The sequence below is a fragment of the Lepisosteus oculatus genome, chromosome 10, assembly GCF_040954835.1.
Source record: "Lepisosteus oculatus isolate fLepOcu1 chromosome 10, fLepOcu1.hap2, whole genome shotgun sequence".
NCBI classification, from domain to species: Eukaryota; Metazoa; Chordata; class Actinopteri; order Semionotiformes; family Lepisosteidae; genus Lepisosteus; species Lepisosteus oculatus.
This window is the reverse complement of record NC_090705.1, coordinates 40395291-40420574: the sequence shown is the minus strand read 5'-3', so window position 1 is coordinate 40420574 and position 25284 is coordinate 40395291. Positions and strand designations below refer to the sequence as shown.

At 39.7% G+C, this 25284-nt stretch overlaps 1 protein-coding gene and 1 long non-coding RNA gene across 3 annotated transcripts in view; one reads left to right on the top strand and one right to left on the bottom strand.

Annotated features, from left to right (window-relative positions):
* Window positions 1-2180: 2180 nt before the first annotated feature.
* On the bottom strand, window positions 2181-15119 carry tbx20 (T-box transcription factor 20). 2 transcript variants are annotated; one of them, XM_006635552.3, is made up of 8 exons: window positions 14729-15119; window positions 13126-13360; window positions 10921-11085; window positions 10308-10416; window positions 8024-8182; window positions 7688-7764; window positions 5735-5847; window positions 2181-5493 (listed from the first exon to the last, which is right to left on the bottom strand). In XM_006635552.3, the coding sequence occupies exons 1-8, from the start codon at window positions 14853-14855 to the stop codon at window positions 5153-5155; spliced, it is 1326 nt and encodes a 441-aa protein (XP_006635615.2). In that variant the 5' UTR covers window positions 14856-15119; the 3' UTR covers window positions 2181-5152. The 2 variants fall into 2 exon arrangements, with proteins under 2 accessions (XP_006635615.2, XP_069051309.1); XM_069195208.1 differs by having other exon boundaries at window positions 5735-5851; window positions 7689-7764.
* A 9065-nt stretch (window positions 15120-24184) lies between these two features.
* Window positions 24185-25284, top strand: part of LOC107078558 (uncharacterized) — a 67618-nt gene continuing 66518 nt past the window's right edge. Inside the window, exon 1 of the long non-coding RNA XR_001479510.2 lies at window positions 24185-24296. This is a non-coding gene — a long non-coding RNA (uncharacterized lncRNA). The remainder of the gene's footprint in view (window positions 24297-25284) is intronic.

The following is a 25284-nucleotide window of genomic DNA, read 5'->3' as shown; positions in this document are numbered from 1 at the left end:
GAATGTACATATCAACCACTATTTATATCTAATTGCAGATTTTTATTTTTATTTTACCATGTCTGATTTCATCTTATCAAGTGGAATTTGTTTCAGCAATGTGCTTTGCAAATGGTAACATTTGCAAAAACCCCAGTAAGCCACTGAATTTCAAACTTTTAAAATACTGAACTATCATTAGACAATTCTAATGTTAGTGTGAATTGTAGCTTTTAGTTCTATTAATGTTTTAATAAAGCGCCAGACGAACAATGAGCTTTTTGTTTCAAAACATAGAAAAAAAAATACTGGGGTATAGTTTTAGTCGCCAAAATATAAAAAAGCACATTATTACCAAATAAAACATTTTTAAATGCGTGGAAAGTCTCAGGAAGATAAAGGTCCCTAAGTATTTTTTGAGCAGACTGTAATTATAATAAAAGCGTCCTATTCTGAAAACAAGGCGAGACCACCTACCGAAAGAAAAAGATTGGGTTTGGGTGATAGGTGGATGAAAAGCATCTGAAAATGAACAGGGTGTTTCTGAAAGTGCAGTGCCTGGCCCAGTAGGTGGCACTCCTCCCTCTGCGCGGTGATTGATAGCAGAAGAGCACCCCAACGCTGCGCACGTATAGCACGCTGGGTTTTGTGTCAGGGCTAGTGTTCAGTTCCTGGGGTGCTATCTGGGTGGAGTTTTTGTGTTCTCCCCAAGTGTGTGTGGGTTTCCTCCAGGGGATTTTTCCTCCCCCAGTCCAAAGACTGGTAGGTTAATGGACTTCTTGGAAGACTGGCCCTGGTGTGACTGTGTGTCTCTGTGTCTGCGCCTGCCCTGTGACGGACTGGTGTCCCTCCCATGGTGTACCCCACCTGGCACCCGTTGCTTGCTGGGATAGGCTCCGGCTAACCCCGTGACCCTGAATTCGATGACGAGGTTAAAAAATGGATGGATGGACAAAAAAAACCCCGTAATCGACAGGAGAATTTAGAAACATGCTGGGTGAACACCCTTCAGTTTCTACAAATTTATAAAGATGCTGGGTGAACACCCTTCAGTTTCTGCCGTGTTCCTCAAAGCCAATAGAGGTCTTAAGAAGATAAAGTTATATGACATTTTTTAAATGACATCCATAGATTTGTGCTAGATTTTTTCATTCTGCAAAATTACTTCGAAGTCTCGTCTTTATGGATATTTTGTGTCCGTTTTTATATTGATAACTGACAACTGAAGAGTCCCGTGAAAACCTGAAAATAAGAGATAAACAGGAGGTAGATTCTTAGGAGGTAATATATTATTTTACCTTCTACCTATTCAGACATTACATCACTGTCACTGATGACTTCTTAAAATGAATTTCCCTCAGAGTCTTGTTAATTTGAAAAAGTAACTCACAACTGTAATAGACTACTTTTTAAACATTATTTTCCCCGCACTGGAACAGCAGCCAGACACTTAACAACTAGGCTGTAGCTTGCATATACTTTGGCTGCACCTTTTCATGTTGGTCACAGAAACATTCCAGAAAGTAGACGCCTCATACAACATTTTAGATTTCTTAAGGACTAATGGTCATCTTTAACTGCGGTCATTATTTTTCAGAAGCTGTCTGCTCTTATTACAAAGAAAGTACAGTATGTGTAGAATATTTTTTGTTTAGAAACTGATGTTCTGGAGACAGTCCTCAGCTCTTGTCACTTGATATGTTGTGAATCCTCCTTTTACTCCCAGCCATGATTGAGCCAAAGAAGTACTAGAAATGAATCTCACCAAAATCTGCTGAACTAAAGGATCTGTCTCTCCCTCTTTTTTTTTTGGTTAGTATCAACTGCTGGGCTGCTCTTTGTCATATTGGCCTGTTTTCTGGGTCAGTAACGATAGTCATGCCCTGATTGACTTTGCAGTTGGAACACTTAAACTTTAGTTGCATTCAAAATTTCCCATATCACTAATGGATTTTGACCGGAAAAACACAGTAGCAACACATTCTTTTTCAGTAATTATTAGTCAGCCTTTTGAAAAAGTGAATAAGCGTCTGTTCAACCAGACGTACTTTGCATATGACATGACATTGTGACTGTTTTAGTCATTAGATTTCTAATGTTGTTGTCCATTCTACTGTAAACATTTGTTGACTGCAATGAAACATTTCAGAATCCAATAAGACACCCCTATCTGCATAGGCCTTCAATAGAAAACACTGACCTCTTTTTGTGATTTTATTCCTTACAAATAACATCTATTTTTAGTGCTTCCAATATTACATAACAATGCATTATCATTTCAAGAGCAGAAATAAATATATTGCACTTTTAAAAAACAAAATCGTATTCGATGTTGCTCCATTTTTTGAATATATTGTACAGAAAAACAGTTTTTATACATCTGTTTCCAATGCAACAGATTTGCTCACACAATGCACTATCCACAAAGTACAAGAAACAGGGATCTGCAGTACAGTTATGGTGCATTGCATTCAAAGAAATCAGTTTCACCTGAAAAAAAAACAACAACTTTGGTTTGAAGTGTTCTAACTTTGATATTTACACTATTATTACACTAAAAATAGCAGCCAGTATGAAAATATATTTCATTTGATGTTCTTTCTTTTCCATTGAGGAACCCAAAATGAAGAAATATGGTACTGGTATAAATGCTGTTCACCAAGGCAGCAGTAAAGAGGTTGATTCCTGTTCACAAGTTTTCTTTAGCTTATTAAGAATTGTTTTTTTTTAAGTTATTGATTAAATTATCACGAGGGTTGTTCAGATTTTACATGCTTTTCACACATACGGCAAGGGTGTGGGCTGTTGTTAATATTTAACATTTCCTGTATAGTCCGTAATCGTAGACAGCAGTCACAGCATTCAATTTGGTAAAAGCAGCAGTGCTCCTGCAGTGAAGCTGAAACAGATAACTAACTGGAAACAGAACCAAAACATGACTCTTGTACAGTTTTTGGTTTATATAGGGTACTTTACATATTTCATGTATCAATTAAAAGCCAGCTATGATAAAGTACAAGATGAATTAACATGAAACATCTCTGTAACAGCAATCCTAGAAGCACTCAGGGCTGTTCCTGTTCTTCCTCAAAGGCCGTCTTACAAAGAGGCCAAACTCTTTTCACACAAATCTATAAACCAGCAAACTGGGGAGTCAATAGGATATTTAGTGCTGCTGATTTGCTGTGGTGTCAGACATCTCTGCTTCGGCACTGTTTTTACAAGCTTCTTGTGTGTTTATCTCGAACTGTAAAAACTTCTTATGAACAAGTCATTCATCTATAATGCCAATTACAGGGGCATCTGAGCACTTCACAATTTCAGAATGGACATTAAATTAAGAGCACACAACAGATTCGTGCTTCCTTATGGCTGAGATATTCTTCTATAGAGAAACAGTTTTCCTTGCAACACTCTGACATCAAAATGGTGGAATAATGGAATTGAAATTCACACAGTTACTTGGATCTCATTGGGGCTTTGTTGTTAAGTATGTTGAGGTCATCCAGAAAGCGGGAGGCAGAGAAAAATAAAAATAACCTAAATCAAGAAACACACAATCCTCTAACCCCGCTGGTTAACACGCTGATTATGAATAACCGCAGCCCTTGAGGAAAGAGACAATTGAGATTCATCAATTCTGGTGCAGATTTCCTCCTAGAAGATCTGGGAACAGCTTGAGATATTTAGAGGCCACCCAGTGGATGAACACACTGCAGAAACCAACAGCTGCTGTCACAAGCACAGCACTTGTGGGTCTCTACCTGCATCCAGGTTGGAGGTAGAGATTCATTCACATCACGGATTTAGGGCACTGAACAGTAACTGCAACAGAAACCACTGCTGAATTGCAATTTAATAATGAAATTCTTAAAGGAATCTCAGCGAATGACTTGCCAGTCAGGGGGTGCTGCTTAAATTCCAAGGCTTGTGAGCAATGATGATTTATGATGTCATATCATATTCCAAAAAGTAAATTAATAATCATGACATTAGCGGGGCAAGATGTTTACAATGTCTAAGCTGAATCCAGTTTCCTTAAGGTATAATGCGTCCTTAAAAAATAACGGCTGAATTCATCATTAGTAGCGTCTATTCTATGATAAGAGAATAAACTCTATTAAAGCAGCAGATTCCTAAAAGAATAGGTTCCGGAACTCTCATCAAAAATAGGAACTGTTTTCATACAGCAATGTCACGTTCAGGTTCATCTGCAGGCTACTACCGTTTGAGGGCTTAGGAGTTATTCAGGCTTGTTCAAACTTATCTGCGAAAGGACTGCTTTAGGAGCCCAGATGCTGGATCAGCTCACAACGGTAGTTCAAAGATGATCTGACATTTTACATGGGCCAAAATTAGCACCGTGTGCGTCAGCTTCAGGAAAATATAACTGTCACTATAGAATGAAGATGATAAGACCGGGGGAGGAATGGTAAAGAATTAAGGGCCTCTGATTCCAATAACTGGCAATCCTATAACAATGCAATGTAATATCCTAGAATACAGAAAGACAATGCACAAAATGCCTATTCTTTTATCATATTAAAACCTCTTAGTTTCCTGTTTGGGAGAATCGAACCGGGAGATGGTTGAACTCGAGAATCCGCCGGGCTCTGGAGACAGTAGGCTTGAGCGTGCTCCCCGTCGGACTCCGGCTGCGCTGGACCGACTGTCTGTGCTCCGTAGTGCATTTGGTTTCACACGTCCCGCAACACAAACCACCCCCCGGCATTAAATAAAGAAAACACGGAAAGATCCACAGCGCGCTGCCTCTGGGGGGGGTCGAGCTCAGGAGTCAGTTTTAACGGCGTGAAGACGGGTGGAAATCCTTCAGAGGAACGTTGTCGGCAAAGGCAACAGCCCCTCCTGTGCGCCTCGTACACCCTGTGGAATGGCTCCACATCACCAGCTCGCGTTCGCTGCGTCCGTAAGCACCGCTGTCCCCTGTTCAGGCCACAGAGTACGGCCGGCAAGCACGGCAGAAGAACAGCTGTTTTCTGAAGGTTCAGGCAGCGGCCAGGTCCCTCGGCAGGAGTCTGAAGGAATCTGCTATCCCCAAGCCCCCCCCCGCCGTTCACGGCGCGTCCCGAAACTTGTTCAGAGTCCTCTTCTCGTCCTGCGAGTCTCCCGCCGTCTCCCGGACTCCGGCGGGTCCAGCCGGGGGCGGGGGGGGTCACACGAAGGGGGTCATGACCGTGGAGGGGTGGCGCAGCCCCTGGATGGCGGCGTAGGGCCCCTGCTGGAAGTAGTGGTGATAGCGGGGCATGTGGAAGGAGGGGAAGGCCGGGCCGCTGCCCTGAATGGAGCCGGACAGGGCCCCGGGGGCCAGGGGCACGCCCAGGCGGCCGTACGGGGGCAGGGAGCCCTGGATGGGGTGGGGCAGGGGGCTGGCGAGGGAGGCCGTGCTGGTGCCCAGGGCCGACAGGGGGGCGGGGGGCTGGAAGCCCGGGAAGCCGGAGGAGGTGGTCACCCAGGAGCTGAGCGACAGGTTCTCCGAGGCGGTGAAGGCCGACCCTGCGGGGGAAAGGGCACACGTTTGATTATCTAACCCACCTAGCTGCAGGCAGATGGTTCCTGGGTTTACAATATCAGCTGAAAACACTTTCCTTATTTCATTTTGCTTTGTCCCACAGTGTTAGGAATCCGAATGCTATTTTCAACAGCAGTTTTGACTTTACTGCTGCGATTCTGGAAATGATTTGGAAGTTATGTGTCTCTTATGCTGGGGGCTGGGGTATGAGCGGGTCGGCCTTACCTCTGCTGTGCGGCACGTGTCCTTCCTCTCCCAGGCCTTCGTCTTCGCCAGCATACGTCCGGATCGGCGATCGCGCGTAGGAGTGCTTGTGGATCAAACTCTCCACACTTTCCCTACAGCAGGAACCAAAAAACAAACCAAAATATTTCTGCCGGTACACACCTGAGGCCATCGCTGAAGACCTGTTCGCTTTCCTATCTCTTCTTACATTGACGGTCGAATGCTTACTGACAGCTGGGCAGCTAACAGAGCAATCTTTCAGGGTGCACTGTGACGTCCAGGGCTACATTTTGTCTGCACAGACCTTTTTCGCTGACAGTCAATTGATTTCTGCAAGGTATTCTTGTTCGAACGCACAAAAAAAGTGCTCTAAGCAGCTTTCGATGCCTGTTTAAAGACTGCAGGTGATGTGGAGCTCACAGACGGGCACAAGATTTTGGTAGGCTCATTTTAAGACATTTATTGAAAAGAATAGCAGCGTTTGAGTGAATACACTCAGCCTCATACATATTGCTTAATATCTTGATAACTGCAGAGATACTCAAAAGCTTCCTTGTGCACTAATTGATGACAGTCATACCTCTAGCACAAATGGCAAGTGGCCATAAGTGCTAAACAGAGTCTGTGAATGCCATCTGTAAAGTACTAATCTTGATACGTCAAATTACCACTCCTTTGACTGGCAATTGAATTCTCAATTATTTTTTTCCACAGTTACTTGGTGTATCAGGCTCTTATGCTCTTACATCTGATACACAAACAACATGAGGTTGTGAGATCTCCTGAAGCCTTTGAAATCCGCAGACACGTGTACATAGCGCGCACTGCACTGCCTGCTAACTGCATTACCCCCGGATTAGTCTTTGAGACAGCCGACTTGTAAATCCTGGACAAGAATGTTTTACATTATTAAAGCCATACATTTATATTAGCTTCCCAATTAGGTTAGGAAAGTGCAATTTCTGTCAGCATGTAATATAAATATGTGTGTTTTTATCTCAGATCTGTTCAAAAAACAGCCTCACCGGACAGCCAATACGAGCTGTTTTCAATCAGTTACTGGAACCAATTGAATTACATCATGTTTTAGTGCAGTAACTGACTCCAGACTAATACAATTTCTTCAGGTCTCTAAAGATCAATTGATCAGATTTAATTTGTAGCCCCAAAGAATTATTTATTTTTGGAGGGGGGAGTTTGGGTGGCGGTGAGGACCTGATAACCCACAGATTTAAACAGTCCTTGTTCTGAAACAGGGCTAGACGGGAGCTCACTTGTGGACGTTAGCTCTAAAGTCCTAGCTGGTTCTTATCATGATTTACAGCTTTTAAAATTCGTTTAAGTGGGACTTAAACCCACAAAATCTATCTTTGCTTTTTTTTTTTGCTTTCTTGGCTAATTTCAAATTATGGAGGAAATTTGAAAATTAGATGGATCTCATACTTCCCTGATCGTATAAATTCAAAAAAAAAAATACTATGTTCGATTAATTTCTTAATTTTTTCTCCACAATTATTGAAAGCTTCGTTAGTGTTCTGTATTAACATCTGGTTTGGAGAACACGTTCTGAAGTTTCCAGTTCAAAGGTCAGCGCTGGGGGACAGTATATTTTCTTGTTTATGAAAACGATTTAATTTTGTTGCTTTTTTCTCCTCCACACGTTACACGCACTGACCCTTCTCCATCCCAGACGTATCTAGCTCTGTAAACAGGGTCAGAGGCCTTGGTGAAGATCTGCTTTTCTTTTGGTATAAAACCATACAGATGTTGGAACTGGTTGTCTGGATAGTAGCCATTCGCAGTCAGATGGAACAGCTTATTATCAGCAAGGTTCTGTCAAAACGAAGCCCACACATTCACAGCACTAATGAGAGCTTCTTAAACAGCCCCCTCTCTCCATTTACTCTTCATTTTATCTTATCTCGAGAAGGAAAAACACGAAATTCCCAGTACCTCTCAATGTCTGTCAGCCTGGAGGAGTCTCTGAATCCTTTTGCAAAGGGGTTGCTGTCGATTTTCAGTTTCGTTATCTGCACGGGAAAAGCAAAACACCAGGATTACCTTCCAGAATCATTCTCAAATGCTTACAGAGACTAAACCGTGAAAAAATTAGAAACTCTCCCGATTCTCTAAGCAGACTGAAGCAAATAGCTTCTGGTATTCGGTTACTGGCAACTGGCAATGTCATTTTCCTTTCTCTTTCAGCCATCCAGCAAAAATGATTTGATAGCTCATGACAAGACAATCCGAGCCCTGAAAAGGATGAACATCCACTGAATGCTGACTCACTAGCTGGTTCTGATATGCTGTGACCGCAGTGAACACAGTCTCTGTGAAGATGAAGGTCCTGAACTCTTCAGACTTCAGGTTGAGCAGAGAGGCCGTGTGATCTTTCTTCTTAATGATGTGAACCCTGGGCTGGTACTTGTGCATGGAGTTTAAAATGATCTAACAAACAAAAAAAGAGGAAGCAGAGAGAATTACTTCATCGGATGAAATCAAGTAGACGACATTGTTAGCCTTGTGCCTCTGAACAAATCTTGTACCACGGGATGGAGAAAAATATTTTGGACGGGATTTCATGTGAACATAAGAACGCGAGAAAGGTTACAAAGAAGAATCCATCCAGCAAATATAATTCAGCCACCGTACCATCTTTCTGAAACTCTCCAGGAGTCACCTCAGAGTATTACTACCTCAGACAGCATCTGGCCCCGAAGACCGACTGCGGTTTGTAAATAAGAGCCAAATTACCAACCAGCAAGACAGCAATTGCAATGCAGTTCCCCGATAGCCTGATTTTAAACAAATAGGCACCTTAAGTGTCTGAAAGGAGATCAAAGATATGACCCGTTTCGTCTTTGTAACCATTCGCCGTTTTGCTGCCCAGCTACTCGCTTACTGAAAACGTTGAACTTTGGAATCTTCTGTCTCATTCATCGGGATATGTTCTGCTCTCAAAACAGCTTATTGATCTTGAAAGGGGGCACCATTTAAAATTTTTTGTAAGGCTTCCTAAGAGGGGTGAGGTGGAGGGGGGTTAAAAACTTAAAGCTGATAGATTTAAACACAAATACTTAAGTTCATTCCTTCGTCAGACAGTACGTTTTTAGTGCAGTAACGTTTTTATTTTTTTATTTGAAAATGTTTCTCATTTTTTGTCAATGTTGAAGAAATGTGACATTGGCCTTAAAGAGATAAAAAAGCAGAAACTAAATCCACACGATCGGAGAAAACACAGAAAAGCGTTTATTTCAATTTTTGGACTTTCCCATCTTAAACATTGTGGCACTCTTAGGTAAAGGAATAATATTATATAGCCTGTAAAGTCTAATTTTTCCACCGGCACGAAGCCGCTCAATACATTTTTGCCGTTATCTTAGTGAGCTGTTACTATCATTTACATTCTTTCTATTTTTGTTGAATTTAAATATAAAGGCTTTTAAAACAGATTATTAGAAAACAGCCAACATTTCTAGCACATTTTGGTCAAACACAGGCCTTCCCCAATTAAATGACCTCACATCTCACCCCGTAATTAATATCCATGATTGACATTAATGGTCAACGCCTGACGCCGATAACGCAAGTGATCGTTGATGTGGAAGAGAGTCGGCAAAGATCAGAAACGAAAGACGAACTAGTGCTGATTTTGTATATTCTCGCAGTTTGAAATATGACGTATTGCAGGGAAACTTGAAACTATTTGATAGTTGCTCATAGTAGTCAAGTAATCAGCGCTTACGGGAAAATTGGCTTTGAAGTAAAATGCTTTTAGATGTAAGCTAATAAATGCAATGGACTGCATTAAGAACCTGTCCAAGGAAGATTTTAATCTTTACATCCTGTTTCCCTTAATGCACTGATTACTTGAGTATCCATAGCAACCGTTAGAGAGTACCGGGCTATAGTTAAATTCGATTATTTTGCTCTTGATGAAGCAGAAGTGGAATTCTAACGTTTTCCAAGCAAACAAACAAACAATAAAAAAACAGCCTTATCAGGCAAGAATCTGGGTACACGATAACACCGGAACATAATTTGACCTGTGTGTTCTTCAGGCACGTTAATTTGTAAGTGTTGTTTTTAAGGGACACTACCGTGAAGTAACGCGTCCGCCATTAAGTAGGGAATCGTTTACACCAGCAGCAGACCTACAGTACGCTGTATACTGCATATTGTATTAGCCTAGTGATGGCGATTGAAGATGGACAATAAGATTAACCGTCTTTAAACAGCTTCGTGATAACAGATAAAAATAGACTTCATGTCTGTGCACCCAAATCCTAAGAATATAATATATTCCCTAAATTTAAAATATAAGCTAATTAAAAGACGAATTAAGCTTCCTACAGTAGACGTAACAAGTGCTAGAAATTATAGCGACATCATTCCATTTTTAAAATACGCACACATATGACAACAAAATGCAAATAGAAAGTGTTATGATACCGTACATCATTTCATTATATTGAGCTGGGTTATATCACTTTCTTGTTTTCATGACTTGCACCTCGAAAAGAGATTTTTTTAAATCCATGCACACTTGCATGCCTCACCAACCGCCACGTACATGGCCGTGTTGATCCAGCTCGTTGTTGGTAAGCTTGACCTTTTCAAAGGAAACCATTTGTTTCAGTAGCTGTTCTCCGGTAAAAGGTGAGTCCGGGTGAACGTACAGCCTGAAAAACACCACATAGCAAAGGTTACGTCGATACAAATCCCGTGCTTTGAGTGCACCGTCAACACCTACAGTATGGGGAACTTAATTCTTTAAGCATTAGTTTCAAAGCTGAAGCATTTGCTACAACCATTTCTTGCTTCTTGTCAGTGTAAGTTTCATGCTTTTCAACTGTCTGGTTTGGTGCCCGTGTTTATGTCAATATCAATTCGTGTCATCAGGGTATTTTCAAACGGCTCGCAACCCTGGACTTCGAGAGGTCTCTCAGCCTCTACGGACTCCGTGGGACGCCTCCTGCCCCTTCCTGTCCGTCTGCTAAATTCATCAACCGGGCGCTGTGGCCCTGCTGCGCGTTCATCAGGTGTCCTACTCCCTACCGCCTGAACGGCACGGCCGACGTGCGGCAGTAGGCTCCTTAGTCAAGACGAGAGACTCTGGGAGTGTCTCAGGGTAGCAAGAGGAAATGAAAGGGAGCAGTTTTATCTGACTGCCGAGGAACACACACCGTGCAGGCAGGGGGGGGTCTGCTTTCCCAGCCACTAGCCAAGATGATCTGTGGTAGGCGTATCGGTATCTCTTGTTGTCCACGGGAACGATGTCCATCAGCACGATGTACTTGGCGTCCGGGTCAACCCCGGAGAAGGACACACGGATGGTCGGGAACATTCTCCTGCAATAGGGAGAGAGTAAAAAAAAACGGACCGCCGAGTTGAGAGACTGACCTGGAAGAAACTCAACATAAAGAACAGCTTACCCACGCCTATCTAGGAATACTGGTGCCTAAAGATGGATTTTTTTTCCTCCACGTTTTGTGACCGTATTGTGGTTATGAATGAGATATTCCGTGCAGCATATTAAAAGCGCTTTTTAGTATTTACAACCCGTTTAACACTCCGTTGTGTATTTTAGCAACAGGTGCAAACGCGAAACTATATTATCAAACGGGAAACATCATACAAAAATATAACCGCGTTTATAACAACCAAAAGGATTTAGGCGTACACAAAATATTCCTTCAAATTGTTTACTGCGTATACACAATTACTGATACATACGTGAAGTGCTAATGGAGATAATATGGCCTAATGAGGTGCAGTAGATGAATTACTAACAAAGCAATTAAGTGTCAGAATGTGTAAAAACAGAGCAGAAAACTCAACACCTGGTAAATTTTGAACAACAGTTTGAACAACACAGAAAACGACCAATAAGTATTCACTGTACACAGGGACAGAAGAAATATAGGGAAGATCGTGATCTCGTATTAAGATTTAATTATTGTATTTAACACGACAGACGTTTTTGTATAAACTTAATTTAAACAGATATTATCGTAGTATAATATATATATAATTGCTAAACAAATAATGGTTATATTATAAGATATTATATATAGCATATATATATTTTACATAGCATATACTGTAATGATAGAGAATTCCTCGAAGGGTTTCTCCAGATCTTGTAACGTTTTTGTTTTCTCATCGATATGAAAATAAGAACTGAGCTAAAAGCAAAACAAATAATTATTAGCAGGAAAAATGTATTTTGTTTCAAAGGGCTTGTGTTTATTTTTCTGTCATGTAACTATCTGCTAAATATACAGTGTAACCCGTAATATGCGTAAAATTCCTAGTGATTTCGCCGTTTACATTTATTTTCTCAATTAGTTACCAATTTTTCGCCGTTATTCTACTTATTTTGCAATAAGCGTGGTTTTAAATTAAAGTTAATTAAAAGTTAAATTCGTTATTTGTTATTTGTTATAATAATAATAATAATAATAATAATAATAATAATAATAATAATAATATTCTAAGATTAGCAGTATAAACAGAAAATACCTGGTTTACTATGTAAAATTGATAATTTAATCTTTAAATTATTGTTGTTGCTTCTGAAATCTCTTCATTAGGTATGTTATACCATATTTAATTAGTGGCTACCTTATATACATTTACTTAACGGTATTCTTAAATTTAAAGAAAAATGCTTCAAATCCGATCCAACCTATGCCATGTCATTAGCTTTTTTTTGTTAACCTGGTCATTTTATATAATCTTTCTGCCATAACAATTTGTTTTTATCGATAGTTGATCTACACAGCGACACTTCTATTCTCAAATTAAAAAAAGAACAAAATATTCATAAAATACTCAGAAATACGCGGTATAGTCTAAAAGGTTACCCTTTTCACAATGCAAGACACCATGTGTGCCCATTCATCTACAGTACATTTCCCTGCGCATGAAAGTGTTAAAAAAATGTTCCACCTGTCAAACGTGTTTCAAAGTTTATTTAAATCTGCTTGGATTAGAAGAATTTACCTGTATAGATCACGTGTGTTTAGTTTGCAGAACAATTTGCAACACTTCTTAAACCGCGCAATTCTAGCGCAGGTCGAGTACTGTAGTTCGTTTTAAAAGTTACAGCACTTGGTGACTGACGTTTTGTATTTTAGTGTGGTGCTGAAAATGCCCCGTCACCTGTGTACAGGAAGCTTTTCGTTATTTTCTTTCAGTTTCTACCCTCGTTATTTTTTTCGTCTGATTTCTCTCGTCTCTGCTTCCACAATCATCAAAGAAGCTAGGCTCTAGGTGTTTGCTGACGGAGTTCATTCGCGGTACCAGGTTATTTTTCTGAAGAATTCTAGGAGTTTAAGGTGGTCCTGGATAAGACCTTAAATTGTATTCAGATGAGTGCCTCTTACCTCCCAGATTTTGTAATGATCATTTCCGTGCCAAGCTCGTGGAATTTGTCCCAGAGCTCCTTGGTCTCTAGGCTGCACGAAATTTTGGCCATTTCCTCGCTGGGTACACTCGGGGTCGTGGGGATCAGCGGTTCGGTACATATCTGAGGCGGGTTCCCACTGAAATCCCCGTGAGGGTCCAGTCCAGACAGGTCACCCAGAGTCTGGCTGCAGGACGATTTCTCCACAAATTGTTCTGGTTGAAGAAGAAAGACAATCAACACATTAAACAGGTCATCTCAGTTCCAACAAGAGGAAGCGAACACCAGTTACGACAGTACCTTTGAAAGGCAGGCTAGAAGACGCATATATCCATATAAATGTTGCAATTCTTAGATTGTCTTGGTTTTAGAGGAAAAACGTCGCAGTCGACAGTCCTTGTTTATGACCTGATTCACGGGGATCGATTGTACTTTTCTCTTTCTCGTACTGAAATTCAGCATGTTTTGAAACAGAACAATTCGTTACACTTAAACTTTGCTTCTGTCACTCATCAGCGTGGAAATCGGTCTTAAATCATGTGTTCAGCCTTAGCTTTCTGTAGGGAAATATTACACGGCTTGTCCTTGACATTACAACTGTAAAATCTTTTTTTCTTAAGTGTTTGGATATATAAAATGATAAACAGTTGTGCTGAAAGCCACTTCTGTGTTCTCAAAACCCATAAAATCAACACGAACTACGAATTCACGCTTACTTACGGTAGCTTTATGATAGGAGTGTTACAGGAACATTTAAACCACTCCTAACACATTTAGCTTTGTAGTGAATTCTCTTTTTCAATATGTTGCTTTTTAAAATAATCTAATAATCTGTCATTTTGAATTACAGTAAAGCTTTCTCTGTGTCATATATTTAAGATATTTTAACAATAAAAAACACCGCAGTGACAATGATCCCTAAGGAGAAATACATTTTTGGTTCTCCTATGTGAAGACACAATACATATAATAAGCATTAATTAACTAGCGGTAGTAATTTCCTATTTTGCCTACCTTTGTACAGTAAAATGTAGAATATTATGACAGCGTTGTACGATGTTGTTTTTAATTTTGACAGAGGTACATGAGATACAGGTATCGATTCAAATCGAGAACTCAGAACAGAGAGCTGTCCTGGCTTCATCATTCACCGAGACATTGACATGAGTTAAAAGACACTGCCCTGTAAGGGGGATGCTTGGAAGACGATGTCCAAGTATAGAATTCGTATAAAATTAGTTTGTGTGTATTAATTATTTTCATTGCTTGTCTTTTTAAACACCAGGCAAAGACTTCTCGTGAAATTAGAGGGCCTCGTAGCTTCTCCCATCCGTTTAATAGCATCGCATTGGAATGATCTTACAGTAGAAGACTGTTATTCGTGAACAATAAACACTTTACTATCCCAGAGCTGTTTCGTTTTTTAAAAAATAAATAAAGGAGAAACGATATATCCCACCATTCAATTTCGGGTTTCTTACAGACTTACTGTATGACGAGCGAGTTTAGGTCTGTTTATTCTTAATCAGCCGACAACAACACGCGAACCTGGTGTATTGCATTCGTGAGTGCGCAGCACTTACCCAGGGGCTTGATGGTGTTTTCTTCAGCGTCCTTCTCCTTCGTCTTCCCACTTGACATGAGAGCGGCAATAGAAAACGCGTTAGCCCTTGAGGACAGCTGAGGTTTCGGGGAAGAAGTGTACTCCATGACGGGGAGATCAACGGGACTTCTGGTGCGTAGGTAAAGTCTGTATGCCCGTCGTATCGCGCAAGGCAGCCTTGCCGTTCAGCCAAGTCTTCGCAACTCTGTAAACGGAAATTAAGTTTAAAGAACAAACTGACACATCTTAGTCAGCCTCTGGGAAATGGTGAAGACGTGGCTCATGAAGAAGCATAGTTGTATTTCTCCTCCGCTCCGTGTTTCTGTTCTTTAACCCAGACCGCAGGACCTGCATTGCAAAAGTCGGACACTTTGCACTCCCATTAATTTTAGTGCCTCCACTGGTCCCTATCGGCGACAGCCAATCAGCGCCCTGTGGTCAACGTCACCGGGTTACCCTACCCAACAGGCTCAAGCTCGGCACCGCAGCCTATTAAAAAGCCCTTTCACCATTTTTAACTATCGCGTAAAGACGCGAGGAAATAACCCGACAGCGACCCGGCAACCTATCACACAAGATAGCGCCCTTTGCATAGTGTATAAAACGACTAGTTGCAATTAATGTGTTATTTTAATTGCAGTTACCATATCCTGCCACCACCGTCTGCTACTGTAGTAATAAATGCAAGATAACAACAAAGAACACCACATTTGTAAAGGGCGACATGTATCTACTTTTAACCATGTGTGCATGTTGGTTATTTATTCTGAAGAATTGTAGGAGTTTAAGGTGGTCCTGGACCTTAAATTGTATTCAGATTAGTGCCTCTTACCTTCCAGATTTTGTAATAATCATTTACGTGCCAACGATTTCATTACTCTATATTAGCATATTTCAATACCAATAGCTTCCATTCGAACGTGATTTATTCCTACATTACGAAGTTGTTACTATTAGCGCACTTAGCAGCTGGTTAAATCATTTCGGACCTGTGTGTTTAGGTCGTGGTACAACTGGAGCTTCAAGACACAAATCCACCGACATAATGTAACTGTAAAGGCAAACGGGCAAACAAAACAGACAAAAAAGGACCTATCCTTATTTACAGAAAGTTGCCATTCATTCAGGACACTGTACATTGGAAATGACGGGAACAAAGTTTTTTTATTGTCCTACTTTTTTATTGTTCTCCCATGCGTTTTCTATTTTCTGGTCCGAGAAACCGATACACACACACAAAAAAAAAAAAATTGAATGAAAAAAAAAAATGAAAATGAAACATGAAACCGCTCGACCTGTGAAGTGGTCGAGTCTGTTTCTCTCCTCATCGGACTGGGATGCGGCTGCCTGGCCGAGGCCGTGGTCGGAGACTGGCAGACTGGGTTCATGCCCTGCATCCGACACACACCGTCGCACCCTCGTCTGCGCGGTGCGCACAGAGACAAGTTTTTACTGTTTTTTCCCACAATAATTCAAATATCATGGACAATTGCTAAGTGCCCCGACCCGCCACAAGGGAAGCAGGCCCGTGTTTAGGATAACACACGGTCTCTTCAGTGCGGGATCCGGCAATGATCAAGTAACCTGTTATCAGGATGAAGAAACGTCTGAACATATCGCGTCTTTCTTTTACTGAGATCACCAATCTGAGGTTACAATTTCTACAAATATATATTAATATCACACGAAAAATAATATATTGAGCACTAATAAATCTACTACCATCCACAGTCTAACGCTTTTCATTGTTCCACAAAACAGCCAAGAAATGGATGAAATTTCTGCCCATCATTTTCCGGGGAGCAAGTTCGAGAGACTGGCTACAGGAAAAAGTCTTAACGAAAAATTCGCCGCTATCAAGAATACTACCAGCATATCGGTTTTTGCATATCCTGGTGAAACGAAATATGATAACAAATAAAAATATATCCAACTCAACATGTGAAGAACACAACTTTGTGTTTGTTCCATTGACACTCTCAGATATTTAGATTTGCCCACACGTATATTTCTGTTCATTTAAACATTTAAACGCCAGAAGCATGTTAAATCTGTGTTTTCGGTTTTATTTTTTAAAGTCACATTTTCAGTATAACAGTAGGTTACTGGATGAATCGTCTGGTCTTCTCCAATGCAAAAAAAACAACAACTTTTTTTAATAGACTTGCGAATCTAAAATGATCAGTTTATTAAAAATATAAAATAACGCAGAAGTATAAAGCACTTCACGGATTGTTGCCTTGATGAGGGAGCTAAGAGAAACGCACGGAATAACTTCTTAAGGTAACGCTGACCTTGCTGTTTCTATAATCATTTACGGGTTGTTATTTTTTTTGGTATCCGGTGAGAATCATTATTTTTCCTATTTTTCTTTCTCTTTCAGCCCCAGAGACAAGGAAATGAGTGCCGTCTAGACACCTCCTCAAGGCTCCGTGGGCACGCTTGTTTGCGTGTAATTAATTACTCCGAGCCCTGCGTTCGCTTTCTTGCGTTTTGCGCCTGCTGGCTGGCGCTCAGAAGCATTTGCATGAGCTAATCGGGTCCAAAGACTACAGTCCACCGCTGTACTGGGGAACTACACCCGATACAGTTTCTGACTTTGTCTAATTGTGACAGTAGCACCTTCATTAGGTGTGTGTCATCATGAAGACGCATTTCAACTGCATAACTACCCAACACAATGTAACAGTTGTAGGTTAGCACTACAACTAGGACACAGACATACACTTGTGCCGAAAAATGTTCCAAATTTTGATTTTCATTTGAAATGTTCGATAGTAAATATACCGGGGGGGAATAACGACAACTTTATAACACATTTCTTTCTGCACTTAAGAGCAACACCCGCAAATACAGTGGAGTCAAAATTTTATTATTGGATAAATGTAAATATGCCAGCAGCGTTAAATAAAACTAGGAAATAAAATATTAATCATCCACTGTTACTTATGCTAAGAAAACGAGCACTTCAATAGCTATTGGTAGGAACTAACTAGTGGTTTTAGTCAAAAAAGAAAGCTATCGTAGAGTTTTATAGCTAAACAGCATTTTTAGTGTTTTAGTGTTTAATTTCAGTTTAAACAACAACGGACAAACAAAAAAAAAAAAGCAATTTTTATTCTTTATTTTGATCCCTGCGGCGTGTTGTCTATGAATCGTCAGATCTGCCATCCTCTCACCCACAGCAAAGCTGCTACAAAGCTGCGTTGGAGGGAACCGCTGACTTCAGTATTTCGTGGGTGAAGTATCACCTCTTATCCTCAATGTCACCTACTCCGAAAGGTGGATCCTCATATAAGCAAGAGCTAAAGATCTACAGCATTTTAAACCCATTAGGTGACTCCAAAATGCAAATCCAATAGCAGAGATATAATAAGAGAGCTGGGCTGGCAAATTAGATTACCGTCCAATTGCAGGCGGATAATGTGCTAAAAGCTTTCTCACTTAGTGTAACTCCTTATTGAAAATTATTCACACTTTGAGGGCTGCTGTACCGCCGGTAGGAGAGGGGATTCTTAAAGCTACAGGAATCTTAAAACAAATTAGAGCACTGGGTCACTGTCACCAGCCCTGCGTGCTTATGCGTGCGGCGTGGGACGCGTTTTTTGCTTGCCGATCCACAGCTGGTTAAAAATCAGTTCAGGTGTTAAACCCACATTATTTCCTCGTCATCCACCTGGTCAAGGAAGATCTTAATTTGAAGATAATGAAGCAAAAACAATTTAAAAGACACAATTCCGGGATTATTCTATAAATTGAAATGTAAAACATGTATGCTTTTTAAATGTCGTGTACAACAGCGTTGACACAAATGATTATAGCAAGAGGCAATGGATGTAAATGATCATTGAATGATTGTAAATGATTATTGTCCCGTTGTCAAAGGGGCGATGGAAACTGCATATTATCCATGCTCATTTTTATATGGTGCGTAACAAAGACGGGGAAAGAGATTAGTATTCTGAGAATCGAGATTCGCTAGCAAATGTGCTTGATTACAGTGAATTTCGATTTTAAATGCAACCTATTTTTACCAGAAACTGGAAAATGAGACTGGAGAGTTTGAAAAGCAGTTAATGGCCCTTGTAAGTTGATTTTAAAAACCATATTATTTGCATTCGGATTTAACGTTTTACTGTTTCTACATCTATTTGGCCTGAATTAATTTACAGAGCCTTGAAAGTATTAGGGTTCGTCTTTATATGTGGTTGTAGCTGGGACGTTCGTGAGTGGTAAAATATTTTTAAAAGCGTGTTGATAATTTCGTTACCTAAGGGGCTCTCGGATTCTCACCGTGTACAGAAGACGAAAAGGGTCTCTTTTGAAGACGTTTGAATGGTTGTTGGATGCAGGAGCTCTTGCATGCATTTCAACACTGTGACATCAACTTCTTTAATCAAGTGCCATGTAACTTCTAGCTTACAGATATACATCTGGACATCTTGTGTTTCGGAAAGACGTCCATTCAATACAACCAAATAAAAACGACTCGTTAGACCTTTTAACCAATGACCAATGATACTAGCGCTGTAACAGTTGAGACTGTTGATTTTGACCATGCACAAATTTCTAACTTAACTTTAAACTTGGCTTTTGTTTAAACCACAGCAGCAAAGTTATAAGAGCCGACGCATTTCGAATGAACTCTTAATAACCAAGGAACGTGGAAAAATTCAATTTTTGGGGGGGGGGGAACGATTCTTTAACTACAAATATATAACGGTGGCAATAATAAGTCCAAGTCATTATTCTACATTTATTGATCAATCGTTACAAACAATTTATGAGAATAAATTGTAGAAGAAGGTGTAAGTTTTTAAAAAAAAAAACAAACTCGCGTAATTGGTAAAACGCCCCTTAACGAAGTTATGCTGTGAACGCAGAGAATATTCGATTATAAACGTGGATATTGCCGTGTGCCAGTCAGAAGACAAAAGTTTATGAATAATCTGTGCATCTTGTTCTGTGACCAAATGAACCTTTCTTTTTTTTTTTCTTGCTATGTTGTGCTCTAAGGATGATGTCGCACGCATCCTTTCGGGTTAGGAAATCTAGATTTCACAGGTTCTGTGTAGTTATTTTGTCTGTAAATACGTTCAATTAGTATGCTTTAACAAAGGGATTATTCATCCTAATAGTCTTTATTGCTTTTATTTCTAATAATTTATGAGTCACAAGAAGACGTATGTTGAAAATCAGATTACAATTCATCCAAATAAATGCTTAAAAGGCTACAAAACCGGTATTTATGTTTGATTTAAATGTATTTTATCGCGTTTGTCATAATTAACATTTGCGAAGTATATGCCTGTTGATGCTTCATAGTTTTGTGTATGATAAGAAAGAATGTTTAAAATACATGAGACGTTTTAGAGATTTCTGATGGATTTGTTTTTCTCCCTCGTTTTGGATGGGTTTGTAAAACCCGGATAGATCAAAGTCGTTGCCGTAATTCCCAGCTGTAATCGAGAAAACCCAGTGTCCGTTTCTCTGGGGGAGGGAAGAGTTAAAAAAAAAGATGATTGAATTGAATCTCTCGCTAATACCAGGGTAATGAAATGGCTGTTGCTTTCCTGCCTGACGCCTAATCTCTCCACCCAGTGTCGACTTTTATCAAATTAGACTACTACCGTTAAGAGTTGACGAGGGGGCGCAGGGTGACATTACTTCATTAAAAATATCACCGAGAAGCATTTCTGCATCTACATGTGTGTGTGTGTGTATATCTAAAACTGAACGGTCCATAAAATAATTAACCGGGACCGTCCTTTCTCACGTATTAGACTCAGTTTCCATTTCTAATCCATGAAACGATGTTGTATCACGGATTCATTTCCGCCACCCCCGAAAAAAATATACTTCTCGTTGCTTTAAAGCTTGTTTTTAAAGTACTATAATGTTATAATGAAAGTGCCAAAAAAAAAACAGATTTAATTTCAAACCTGGGCCTGAAACTGACAATTCAGACTGTGCATTATCCTTGTCATTCTTGTGGGAGACATGGGGGGGACTGTCAGGCGTCACCCTGTATAATATTATATAATATACTGTAAAATTGAGTTAAACTCTATCGCGTCTTTATTTTACATTGGTGAAGTGGGTACAGTTTCAGTGAAACTGTTTTGTTGAAACAAAAAAAAATCTTCTAACACGTTTTGAGTACTAATCCTAAAATTCCAATCGCCAAATATTTGACATTACAAACACATTCTTAATTCAGTCTGAATGGTTCCTTCAACTTGTATGGCTTCATAAGCTGGTTTCATAAGCTCCTTCCAATGAAAACCAGCGTAGGCTGTAGATAGACGCCAGGCGTGTGATAAATGTGCTCAGAGCATTTTGTCTGAAGTGCACACCATGAATATTTATGCTGAATTCCGCGATGGATTTTAACAGACAATTACAGTCTAATATGGGAAAAATAGTTGTTGGCCTTGCACTGCTGCCAAAATACATTTATCTATGTTCTCCTTGTTCAAAGTTCCCGGAAACTGAAAGTGAAATTGTATAGAAATGTCACGAAAATTGATTTAGACGTTAAATTTATTTTTAAAAAACAACAACAATTGTCTCAAAATGCTTTTAAATCAGCACGATTAATGAACCGTCCCCGCTTCGAAATAAACACACATGAATCAACGTGTTCCATATTCTTGAGAAAACACGAGGTCCCGATTTTTTTTCTTTACCCAGTGACAACATTTTTCACTTGAAAAAGACTTTCAGATGGTCTTTTAAAAAGACAGATTTTTTTCCCCAGTCGCTTCCATTTAGACTACAACTTCAGCTCAAACTTCTCGAGTTTTTTTGTAAAAAAAAAAACATTTTAAAACGAGTTTAAATGGTAAAAAAAAAACATTGTTTCATGATTCGGAGAGCCAAAGATGAGCTTCATGTTTCAAATGATCAATCTATCATCGTAAAGGATTTTCGGTGATTGATCTGTTTTAAATCTTATACGCCGGACAGCACCTGTAATGGCAGCATTAAGCCCTCTTTGACACCTGCTATGTTTTGAAGACAGAGGGTTGGGAAAACAGCCACCACCTTCTCACCTTTCTTAGTTTTGCATCCCAGTATTGTGACATGATGCTTTTTCATGGTGCAACAGTATTCAAATGGAGTATCTCTAATGGCACCCAAATTCATGTGTGATTTGCATTTGTTGGCAATGAAATTTTAGTGTTTTTCTAATGGCACATTTTGTTTATCTGTTACAGTACATTGCTTTTAATTTTTGCAACGCCTGTGAAATTGGTACAGTTCTAACACTAACACTTCTGGGACATTTCAGGTTTGTTACAGGAAATTTCTCCCTTTTGTTTTTCTGCTCTATGGGTGAGATACAGTTCTAATAATTTAACCTTTTTAAAACAAACTATCACTGGAGTTTTCTCAACCACTTTTTATTTACACCCATTTTTTTTTCCAAAAGTCTTATACTGTACATTGCTCTTTTCAGATGTTTCTTTATGGAGAAACAGAACTCAATGGAAGTCTTCAACCGAAGGCTTAGCCATTCTGTTTGACAATAAGAATCGATCCTGACAGATTCACAGTTTGTAGTATAAATAGCAGCCTGTAGCTGTGTAGTGAGGAACTAATGGTGTTTATGATAAGAAACACCTGACAGTAAGTCAAACAAACTTGATTGGTAAAAGCGATGTTTAAGCTACTACAACACTTTGTCGGCTGTTCATTGATAGTGCACCTTAAGTTATATTCCGATAAATGTGAAATTAAAATTTGTGGCAGTAGTCACAGTTATGAAGAATGCATCAATTCTCATTAAATACACAAAATGGAATCACCTTTCTATGACCCAATCTACATATCTGATGCGTGTGCTGGGTTAAAATTAAACTTCTCTTTGAATATTTAAATACAAATCTACCAGATTTGAAGTTCTCTGTTTTAAGTGCTATTAGCGGTCAAGATTTGTTTTCTCTGAATCCTTTTTGTTGTGATTTCTTTAAAGGGCATATGGTCATAAACCCCTACAGTATATGCTCATTTTCTAATTTGATGACAGTATCCATTTCTCTGATATGATTCTTCACACTCCAAAGTTTGTTTCATTGTCTGGCGTTCATACAAGGACAAAGAGAGACTCATTGATCTAATCTACAGAAAGCAAGATTCAAGCATTAATTGTTCATTATCAATTTGACCGAATCTGACTTGATGCCTTTGCTTGTCTGCAAAACAACCCATATGTGCATCAATTTCTACAGCAAAACATTTGGCATTCGTGAACTGTGGGAAGTGGTCTGACTCAGGGTCTAAAATTAGTCCACTCCAGGATTTGAACCCACAAAGTTCCAGTTACAAGCTCAGAACTGGAGCTCTACTGCCAACACGAGCACAGTGACATACCTGAAAACAACGTGCCTGAAAGAGAAAACATCTAGATGGAATAGAATAGAAAATTCACCACATGTCTCTGAGAGTCACAGGCCACAAGGAGCCCGCAGCAGCTAATTTTCTCATTAATTAATCAATAAAGTTCCCCCACCACCACTGACCTAGAATTCTTTCATTTTTCTGTATATCACTAAGAAAAAATCACTTTCCAGTTTAATTTGGGGTTGTTTAAGTCATCATAATAGGTTTTCAAAGACTCCGGGTGGTTTATGCAGATTGGCGAAAGTAATATTTGAACTTTGGGGGGGGGTGATTTTATCCCCTGTAGTTCATACACTTACCAGCCATGGTGTAAAAAGAAACCCTCCAGAAAATGTAGATTGTGACTAAATTCATCTTAGTTTTTATTTGAATTAGGTGTAAAACCCTTCAGGCAAAGGGATGCCTGCTCTTATACAGCTCATATAACTGATATAGAAAGCTGAAGCCTCTCGGCTAAAAACATAGAACCTGAGAAAGTTTACAGTGTCACAACATTTTAATGTTCTCAAATGTGATTAAAAAAGAAAATGTATAGAATACATTCAGAGCTCATGAAGCCTTTGGACGTTTGAAATAAGTGCACCGGGCGGCCGTGCGTTTAGGATCTTTCCTGTGACATTTCCTCCACTTCTGTTCACCCAAGTGACAGCGTTTAGTACTAATATTCCAAAGTGTGTAAATTTGTAATTATGATCCGTGCATTGACGGGCGTTAACTGCAGCCTCAAAAATGTGAGCTAGTTTCTCCATATTTATGGATTGATTTACAGCATAGTAAATGTCTGATCTAACGGGAATGTAAGAGTATCGCAAGAAACATAACCACTGTTATTCTTGTTCTTATTATACATAACTCTTTCCCGACAAATGAGAGGCGACTCATCCCAGGCTGCCCAGGGTTGGCAAGCATGTGCCTGTGAGAGCTGAGTGGAGGAAGCCCTCGGTTCATATGACCAATTAGAGGAGCTTCACGCTGGGCTGTTCTGTTTGATGCTGGACCCACTGCTAATTGGCGCGTCCGTCTTCGGGGGAGCAAGGTTAAGTTCAAATGCACCACCGTCTTGTTCCTCGAGCTGTCCTGACCCCGGGGATGATGGGAGCTGACAGAGAGCAGATTGGGTGGCACTTATTCTACTGATTGAGGTATTAACATTCAGCAGGGGCAGGTCGTTTACAAGAAGATCCAGCTCCTTTACACAAATCGGAACAAGGAGGCTAGGCTTTTTTTTTTTTGATTTGGCTGACAAAAGCCCCTGGAAGACGAGCACCTACACCCTATTGATTAATTGATCAATAAGGATGAGAACCAAGAGTTGTAAAACATGAGAGTTGTAACCTTCATGTGGTTACCTACTGCTTGGCAATGTTTATAACTGTTTATTTGTTAAATAATCACACTGTTTTCTGCAGGCAGTGTCTGAAATGGAAGCTTTCTTTAAGTGTGGTGTTGCAACAGATAATGCAGTTCAACCCAGGGTTTGCTCTCTCTTACATTACTATCTCGGCTTTCTCCTGAAAGAGGTCTTTCAGCAGCCAACAGTATTTCTTATTTATGTGTTAATCAGCAGGTTCTTTATCTTACCGTGAAGATGGGTTTTATTATATAGTTGTTTAATTGTAAAGAGCTTCTAGGTTCACAATAATAGTGTGTTTTAAAATGAAAAAGAATCATAGCATTTCTGTGATGAAGTCCAGGACGTTATGAGTCAGACTAAGTATTGATATGATATGCTGGGATATAAACGTATTTTCACAATATTCAACATTTATGGCTGATTGGCCTGTTGGGTTTTGTTGTTAGTTTTCTGTATTAGTGTCTAGCACATTTAAAGATTAAGAAGATGTACGTCTATTAATTAGTATTGATGAATGAACAATGCATTGTTGTGTGTTCAAGAAGTATTAGAAAACTGGTTTGATCAATATTCAGCCTACTGCAACTTGAATAGAAAGAAGCAGAGATTGACCATATTTATGGTAAGCAAATTGCCAAAAAGCATTACTCTGGTCTGGCTCATATGCAAAATATGATGGTTTTCAATGAAAACGTACTTTGTGTACTTTGCATCTCTCATCAAATGCTGTAACTTTAAACTATAAATACAAATTAAGAATATGAAAATTTGAACGA

Excerpts from the sequence above, each read along its gene's own strand:
- tbx20 (XM_069195208.1), bottom strand. The coding sequence starts at position 14,855 with ATGGAGTACACTTCTTCCCCGAAACCTCAGCTGTCCTCAAGGGCTAAC. Across the intron at positions 7,765-8,023 it reads CAGCATATCAGAACCAGCTA|ATAACGAAACTGAAAATCGA; the intron begins GTGAGTCAGCAT and ends TTTCCCGTGCAG. Across the intron at positions 5,852-7,688 it reads CAGGCTGACAGACATTGAGA|GTAGGGAAAGTGTGGAGAGT; the intron begins GGTACTGGGAAT and ends TTGGTTCCTGCT.